The sequence below is a fragment of the Rhinopithecus bieti genome, unplaced genomic scaffold, assembly GCF_001698545.2.
Source record: "Rhinopithecus bieti isolate Rb0 unplaced genomic scaffold, ASM169854v2 scaffold_74225, whole genome shotgun sequence".
Taxonomy (NCBI): Eukaryota; Metazoa; Chordata; class Mammalia; order Primates; family Cercopithecidae; genus Rhinopithecus; species Rhinopithecus bieti.
In genome coordinates, this window is record NW_016827667.1 from 16262 (window position 1) to 24622 (window position 8361).

Genomic DNA, 8361 nt, shown 5'->3' on the forward strand with positions numbered 1-8361 from the left:
TCCCACCCCACCTCCACCCCCGAAACACGCCCTGCAAGAAGACTCTGGCAAGCAAGCATCTTTTCTTCTCTTCCACAGGCAGGAACGAGCCTTCCAGATGCCAAAGAGGTAGGCCTGGGCCTTCCCTGGACCTCTAGGGGTGACCAGGCTGGTGCCCAGTTTAGCCCTGTTCCACGTGCTCTCTGCTCTATCTAGCACCCCTTCAGGGTGGAGCCTGAGCTCAGCACCCGTTGCTGCCACACCCAACTCATGTGGGCTCCTCCCTCTTTCCCAGCTATTCCCAGCTGATTGCTGAGTGGCCAGTGGCCGTGCTGATGCTGTGTCTGGCTGCCATCTTCCTCTGCACCCTGGCTGGACTGCTGGGGGCCCGGCTGCCTGACTTCTCCAAGCCTTTGCTGGTGAGGAGCCAAGGGGTGGGACGGGGTCCCCAGGCCTGGCCACCTCAGCCCAGCCTGGGGCAGAAAGTTGGAGGTAGGGTAGCCATGGTGGCCTGGGGATAGGGTAGCCACGGTAGGCTCTTGACCTCCAGAGAGAGTTCCTGGGGAACATCTCCTGGGGAGATGCTATAAAGTTCAGACTCACATCCACAATTCAGGCAGGTAGGCTGGCCTGCCCTGCTCTAAGGAGTCAAAGGGGCAGGGCTGAGAAGCACCCAGATGGACAACTCCTACCCTGCCCACCTGTTCTTCTCCACCCTCCTCCCTGCAGGGATTTGAGCCACGGGACACGGACATTGGGAGCAAGTTAGTGGTCTGGAGAGCACTACAAGCCCTCACAGGCCCCAGGAAGCTGCTTTTCCTTTCCCCAGACCTTGAGCTGAACAGGTAACAGGCTCTCATCTTTTCACTGTGGGTAGGAGAGGGAAGAATGAGATCTCCAGGAAGGGGACATTGGGTGACTCACCCCAAGGCAGGTCAGAGGGGCTTGCCAGGACTTCCTGGGGAGTGGTCTCTGGCCTCCTCTGAGTCTTCCAACCCTAACGGTGCCTGGCATAGATATTCTCTCCACTTCAGCTCGAGCTCCCACAACACTCTGAGGCCTGCACCCAGAGGCAGTGCCCAGGAGAGCATTGTCCGACCTCGCAGAATGGTGGAGCCCCTGGAGGACAGAAGGCAAGAGAACTTCTTCTGTGGCCCCCCTGGTAAGCTGCAGCCTGGCCAGTTCCTGGTTTTAATAGTGGTCCCCACCCCACCAAGTAGGAGAGGCAGGCCCAGAACAAATCTGGGCAGACAGAAAGGGAAGGTGGCCAGTTGGCCACAGTCAAGCCAAGGAAGCCGGGTTACAGCTGGGAGGATGAGGGAGTTCTCAGATGCTCCAACCAGACAGGGTCAAGCTGGGTTGGGGTGAGGCACAGGGACAGGATCAAGCAGTTCATGCACAGGCTTGAGATGCCTGAGAATCTGAACTTCATGTGGCCCTGAGTAAGCACCTTCCCTTTGGAGGACCCAGGACCTGGGGCCAAAGGACTGAGCTCTGGGTGGGGGGGTGTGTTGCAGAGAAGAGCTATGCAAAGCTGGTGTTCATGTCCACCTCCTCGGGCAGCCTATGGAACCTGCATGCCATCCATTCCATGTGTCGCATGGAACAGGACCAGGTGAGCTGGCTGGGGAGGTGCCAGGGGTTTGGGGGGAACTAAGGACATGAGGGAACTGATCCCAAGGAAATACAGCTGAGCCAGGACTGCCAGGGGGTGGACTGGGGAAGAGCATTCCCTGCTTCGAAAATTATTCCAACCCTGCTGAGAGGCTCCAGGTTGGGGTGGGAAAAGAAGAGTCGGCTGTTTTTAGAAGAGCCAAGATAGAAGTGCTGGAAGCAAGCCCATGCAGGGACTGGGAGTTTCCAAAAGGTCCTGAAAGGGCCCTCCAGAGCGGGTGAGGCGGCCCTGGCCCAGGGAGCTGAGACTGTGGGCTTCAAGGCCTCAGCCCCCATCAACCTGAGCAGTGCCAATCCAATTATGCTAACTGGAGAAACATACACAATAACATCTGAAGAAAGGTTTGCTGCTAAAAACGGTGTGAAAACCACGCAGTAGCCCAGCCCCCCACTTCACAAGAGGATATTCTAAGTACCAAAAGACTGGTTAAGAACATGTGTTCTAGAGTCAGATGCCTGAATTCAAGGCCAGCTCTAAGGTTGTCTTGCTGTGTGACTTCAGGCATGTTTCTTAATGTCTCAGTCCCTCAGGCTACATCAGCGTTAAATGGGGATAATAAAGATACTTTCCTCACAGGGATGTTGTGACAGTTAAATGAGATAGAATTTGAAAAAATGCAGCATAACGACTGGCAATAGTAATCTCTCAATAAGTGTTACTGTGTTGTCACCATGATCTTAGGCCCAAGGTTACGCAGCCAGTTAGTAGCAGAGCAAGGGCCTCTGACTCCCAGGCCAGTGCTCTCTGTACTACATCAGCTGTTGTGATGTCAACAACAGGAAAGGAGAAAAAAAGAGGCATGAGATTTGAAAAAGAAACAGCCTTGGCCCTAAGAGGGGTTAAGCGGTACAGTGGACAGACAGGAGCTGGGGTTTGGCAGTGACCCTGAACCTGGAATGTTTTGGTCTCCACTTTTCCCATTGCTTGCTTCAGCTCCTTGGACCTTTGGCCCTGTTCTGTCTGTGGCTGCTACCTCCACTTTTACTCCTAGCTCAGGCCTCGTGGAGTTGGGGTGTATGACCTACAGGGACCCTTAGAGGAGGGTCTCTTAGGCTGAAGCCTCGGGCAGCATCCCTGAGGCTCCTCTTTGATGAAGTCAAGATGTAGCTGCTGGCACCTGGGCCAGGAGCCAAAGGCAGCTGGGAGACAAGCCAGTCTCACCAGGCTGTCCAGATCCCTCTGCACCTGCCCTGCAGTGTGAAAGGAGGTGAGAGAGCCTTGTATAGGACTGGGAAAACCTGGGCTCTTGGGCTGCCCCTGAGCTCTCTCCTCCTGCGTGTGCCCTACAGATCCGCTCCCATACCAGCTTCGGGGCTCTGTGCCAGCGGACAGCGGCCAACCAGTGCTGCCCCAGCTGGTCCCTGGGCAACTATCTGGCTGTGCTCTCCAACCGCTCCTCCTGCCTGGACACTACCCAAGCTGACGCAGCCCGCACACTGGCCCTGCTTCGGACCTGTGCCCTCTACTACCACAGTGGTGCCCTGGTGCCCTCTTGTCTGGGACCCGGGAAGAACAAGTCCCCACGCTGTGCCCAGGTTCCCACCAAGTGCTCCCAGAGTAGTGCCATCTACCAACTCCTGCACTTTCTGCTCGACAGGGACTTTCTGAGTCCCCAGACCACTGACTACCAGGTGCCCTCCCTCAAGTACAGCCTGCTCTTCCTGCCCACCCCAAAGGGTGCTTCCCTGATGGACATCTACCTGGACCGGCTGGCCACCCCCTGGGGGCTCGCTGACAACTACACCTCCGTCACTGGCATGGACCTGGGCCTCAAGCAGGAGCTGCTGAGGTACTTCCTGGTCCAGGACACAGTGTACCCCTTGCTGGCTCTGGCTGCCATCTTCTTCGGCATCGCCCTGTACCTGCGCTCACTATTCCTCACGCTCATGGTGCTGCTGGGGGTGCTGGGCTCACTGCTGGTGGCCTTTTTCCTTTACCAGGTGGCCTTCCGCATGGCCTACTTTCCCTTCGTCAATCTGGCAGCCCTTCTCCTGCTGAGCAGCGTCTGCGCCAACCACACGCTCATCTTCTTCGACCTGTGGCGCCTCAGCAAGAGCCAGCTGCCGTCGGGGGGGCTGGCGCAGCGCGTGGGCCGCACCATGCACCACTTCGGCTACCTGCTGCTGGTCTCCGGCCTCACCACGAGCGCGGCCTTCTACGCCAGCTATCTGAGCCGCCTGCCGGCCGTGCGCTGCCTCGCCCTCTTCATGGGCACTGCTGTGCTGGTGCACCTGGCGCTTACGCTGGTCTGGCTGGCCCGCCCCGCCGTGCTCCACGGAGCGCTACTGAGGCGCGCTGCTGTGTGCGCCGGGCGCGGGCCGGTGGGAGGGCAGCCGCCTCGCGGCTGCTGCTGCGCGCACCGGCCGGTCCGCGGCCTTGCGGAGGCGGCGGCCGGCACCTCGCGCTGCTCTTCAGCGCCTGCTGCCCTGCGGCGTCATCAAGTTCCTGCTACATCTGGATCTGCTGGTTCGCCTGGACTGGGGCAGGAGGGCGCCTACACGCCGGCGTCAGCACCCGCCTGCGGCTGCCCACGCTGCCGCGCCCGGCGGCAGGTCTTCCGGCCCAGGCCACCCTTTCGAGCGCTTCGACGCAGAGTATCGCCAACTGTTCCTGTTCGAACAGGCTGCCGCAGGGCGAGGTGCCACCATGGCCGTGGTTTTGGTGTGGGGCGTCCTGCCTGTGGACACTGGCGACCCTCTGGACCCTCGTAGCAACAGCAGCCTGGTGAGGGACCCTGCCTTCTCGGCCAGTGCCCTGAGGGCCCAGCGTGGGCTGCTGTGCTCTCTGCCACCAGGGCCCGGAATCAGAGGCTTCTTCGACACCCTGCAGGAAGCTGGCCCACGCTGTGTTTCATGGAGAACCTCCATGCCGCTGGATGGGAGAGCCCCGGCTGCGCCGCCTGGGACCTGACCTCTGCTGCGGCCACTCGACTTCCCTGGGCCCCCCAGTTTTTCCTGCACTGCCTGAAAATGATGGCTCTGGAGCAAAGGCCCCGATGGCACCAGGACCTGGGGACTCCCGCTTTTGATGCCCATGGCAGCTGCGCCTGGTTCCTGCAAATTCCATACCAACTTCCGGGAATAGTCCGGACTACAACCAGACCCAACTCTTCTACAATGAGGGTCAGCCACTGGCTGGGCAGCGGAGCTGGGCATGGCACCTCCAGGCCTGCGCCGTGGTTGGTTCACTAGCCGTCTAGAGCTGTACAGCCTGCAGCACAAGCCTGAGCACGAACCTGCTGTGGTGCTGGCCTTGCTTTTGGACTGGCCTTTGCCACACTGCTGTGGGCACCTGGAATGTTCCCCTCAAGCCTATTCTCCGGTGGCAGCTGTGGCAGGCACGTTGCTGGCTCACTTGTAGGGCTCTGGTTCTCTCGAGTGGCAGCTCAAGCACTGCCGAGGCCCTGTTTCTCTCTTGCCTCAGGGTGGCCTCTCATGGACTTCACTGTCAACTACTGCATCTCCTATCACCTGTGGCCCACACCGCTGACCGCCTGAGCGTGTGGCCTCTCTCTGCGCCCAGACCAGCTGCGCCACGCAGTGGGGGCTGCAGCCCTGTTTTGCGGCAGGCGTGCTCATGCTGCCTGCCACAGTGCTGCTTTTATCGCAAGCCTGGGCCAAATCCTCATGATGGTCAAAGGCGTCAGTTGTGGCTGCCGCTTCTTCTTCCAATCTCTCTGCTGTTTCTCGGGCCAGAGAAGAACAGTGGGCAGATACCTCTGGCCCTGTGCTCACCTGCCATGGGATGCTGGTACTGGGGACCCCTGGTGGGGAGAAAGGCGCCGCACGACCAGGATCAGTTGGAGGGATGGCCGGACCTGCTCAGAGCAATATGGAGCTACAGCCCCTGGCACGCGTCGGCAGCCCCAGCTTGACCCAGCACAGCCACCCAGCAAGCTCGTCCACCGGCCCTCAGGTACTGCTCTGAGGATCTGCAGCTCCATGTGGTCCCTGCTGTTCCCGCCCCCACCAGCCCCTGCCTCCCCAAGGGGAGCGCTGCTGGACCACCAGGCAGTCTTTCAGGCAGTGCCCTGCCCTGCAGACCCCTTCCCCCTATAAGCAGGCTGGCTCCAGCCCAAAACCCGGGCCAGGCAGGACCCAAGGGAGAGGCTGAGCCCTTGCCGGCCTCGCCAGAAGCCCCAGCCCATCCCCCTAAGGCCAAGGCCTGCAGAGCCTCCTGATGGCTTCTGTTCCTCAGCCAGCACCCTGCGAGGGGCTCAGCGTTTGATGAGACCTGCAAGCAGTTCTGAGCCCAGTGCTCGGGTAACCAGATTCCGTGGTGGTCCCAATGACCTGGGATGACACTGGCAGCCAGTCCTTAGCGGGCAGCCAATGGGAAGCGGGACCACCCTGTGGCTGGCGCTTGAGGGAGACAGTGTATTGACCCATCATTGCCCGCCTCCCACCAGAGCAGCTTGTCCTGGAAGGGCCGGGGGGGTCCAGGGGATGGCAGCCCTGTGGTGCTGCCCAACAGCCAGCCAGACCTGCCAGATGTTTGGCTGCGCAGGCCCAGCACCCACACATCAGGCTATAGCAGCTGAGGGGGACCCGGGGAGGCCAGACAGGGCACGGAACCCTGTCAGGGATGACAAGGCAAGGGCAGCAATAGGCTGGAGCCTGAAGGTATTTCTCCAGATTCACAGGGAGAGGTCTCACCCTCCAGCTGTGGATGTTAAACCCTGCCAGATGTCCCAGGCTTGATCTGTCTGCTCTTACTCCTCACATCTGGAGGATTCCAGCAGGAGGGGTTTTGGAGGGGACCTGCTTGTGACCTGCTGAGGGCTTGTCTGCCCCCACAGCACCATCTAAAACCCCTCCTCTAGAAGTGGGGAAGGCTGGATGTGTAGCTTCGGGTGTCAGAGGAGGCTGACCTGGCCTCCATCCCAAGTTACAAGAACTTCAGTGAGATTAAGGGACCCCCATCCTAGGGATCTTGTCAGGGTTCCTTACTGACCAGAGGAGCCGGCAGGAATCTTCGCAGCCTCCTGAGTCTCACCCCTTTCATACGCTCTTCATCAGGACACTTCCCTCTCTTTTCGGAGCTTCTCTGGGCAGAATTGGGCTGGGGCCTCTCTCCCCAACTGCCCTGCTCTCCTCATACTCACCGGTTTGACCAGAAATTCTCGAAATCCAGCCATAGATGGCTGCTGGGAATGCAGCAGGAGAAGGAGGATGGTCAGCCTCGGAGCATCTCTAAATTATGGGACAGTCCCTCTTTGGAAGCAGGCTCGTGTGCTCTCCTGTGTTAATAAACGATAATAATCCTTTCCATCTCTGCACATTTTAGTCTCCTTGGAATCTATCTCACTACTTCACTACAGGGTAGCCTGACATGGGTCAGGTTCTTTTGCCCCCAATTTATAGGTAAAGACATTGAGGCTAAGTAAGATGAACTGACCTTAAAGTCACTTAGCCACTACATGGCAGAGCGGTTTCATTCCGCCACTGCAACCTCCAGTCTCCCCTTGGCTACCTGCCTGGTGGACATTGGCATATGGCTGTCTTGGTCTTTCACCTCTAACACCCTCTTCCAATCTGCTTTCTCTGGTGTCTCTGACTGAACCCAGCCACCCTCTTTGGGCCTCCACTTCCTGAGAGAGCTGTATTCCAGACAAACCCAGGAGTTCCTCTCCATCTCCCCTATGCCTCCCTCTGGAATCTGGCTGAGATGTCTGCTGGCCCTGGGGCGTCCTGGCTGACCTGATTCCCAGGCTTCAGGACCATGCCTCTTCTACGGCCACCGTGTATAAGAGGCCCCACCAGAAGAGATACTGAGGAGCAGAAGAGGTGAAACCAAATCCAGTCGAGGCACGAACTCAGACCTGCCCTTTGGGGAGTGTGTGAGTTGCTTCCCAGGTCAGGGTCCCCAGTTTTTTAAGGACAAGTGTCTCTGTGGAACGTTAAGCAGACCAAAGGCTGGCTCCTCCTTCTCAAAGCAGTCTGGTGGGGAAATTTTATCCCATGTGAGAGCTCATGACACCAGGTGGCATCAACATGTTTATTGAACACCTACTTTGCACATGATAACTCCAAGGGGACAGATGTGTGGAAGAAAAATTGAATACCACCCTCAAAGAGCTCACCTTCTAGCTGGGGAGACAGCTTATATGCACACGCAGGCATCGGATGGCTCACCAACGGCATCATATGCCTGCCATCATCATTATTGTTGGAGCTCAAGTACCCAGGACTGGGTAACAAGAAAGGCTTTCTGGAGGAGGAAAAATTTGAGCTGGGCTTCAGAAGAGCAAGCATCTCAGACTGGAAGGGGCCTTGGTGATCACTTATTCCAGCAGTTTTCAAACTTTGTAGCCTCAGGACTCTTTCTTCAAAGAAGCTCTGTGTGGAAAAACAATATATAAAACAGGTAAAAAGCAGCTACTCTGGTGGGTGCTGGGTGTTGGGGGTGGAGTCAGCTCAGCCTCTCTTTCCACTGCAGCCTCTCCGGGGACCTGGGGAACCCCTCAGGCTCCTGGCAGCTTCACAGAATGCAATATGAAAGCTACTGATCCAGGCTATTTTTACAGAGGAGTGTCAGAAAAGGGAAGGGATTTTTCCAGGGTCAAATAGTCTGTGGCAGAGCTGGAGGCAAATTAGATGATGTTTTTGTTTTATTTAGTTTTTTTATTATTGAAACCTACTTCCTACTCCAAGTAACCCATGAGAAGTGGAGCAGAAACCCAAAAGAGACATGGGAGTTGTGGCAGA

At 57.8% G+C, this 8361-nt stretch overlaps 1 protein-coding gene across 1 annotated transcript in view; it reads left to right on the forward strand.

Moving 5' to 3' along the window:
- The window catches only part of DISP2 (dispatched RND transporter family member 2), a 13047-nt gene extending 6115 nt beyond the window's left edge, over positions 1-6932 (forward strand). The window contains 28 exon segments of the mRNA XM_017864059.1: positions 79-108; positions 275-398; positions 709-824; positions 1014-1141; positions 1497-1594; positions 2944-4058; positions 4060-4102; positions 4104-4191; positions 4194-4484; positions 4487-4521; positions 4524-4582; positions 4584-4709; positions 4711-4732; positions 4734-4775; positions 4777-4791; positions 4793-4898; positions 4901-4974; positions 4976-5041; positions 5043-5069; positions 5071-5148; positions 5150-5263; positions 5266-5415; positions 5417-5612; positions 5615-5676; positions 5678-5757; positions 5759-5819; positions 5821-6021; positions 6024-6932. Of these exon segments, the coding sequence (XP_017719548.1) occupies positions 79-108; positions 275-398; positions 709-824; positions 1014-1141; positions 1497-1594; positions 2944-4058; positions 4060-4102; positions 4104-4191; positions 4194-4484; positions 4487-4521; positions 4524-4582; positions 4584-4709; positions 4711-4732; positions 4734-4775; positions 4777-4791; positions 4793-4898; positions 4901-4974; positions 4976-5041; positions 5043-5069; positions 5071-5148; positions 5150-5263; positions 5266-5415; positions 5417-5612; positions 5615-5676; positions 5678-5757; positions 5759-5819; positions 5821-6021; positions 6024-6194 (3718 nt within the window). The 3' untranslated portion in view covers positions 6195-6932.
- The last annotated feature ends 1429 nt before the right edge of the window (positions 6933-8361 follow it).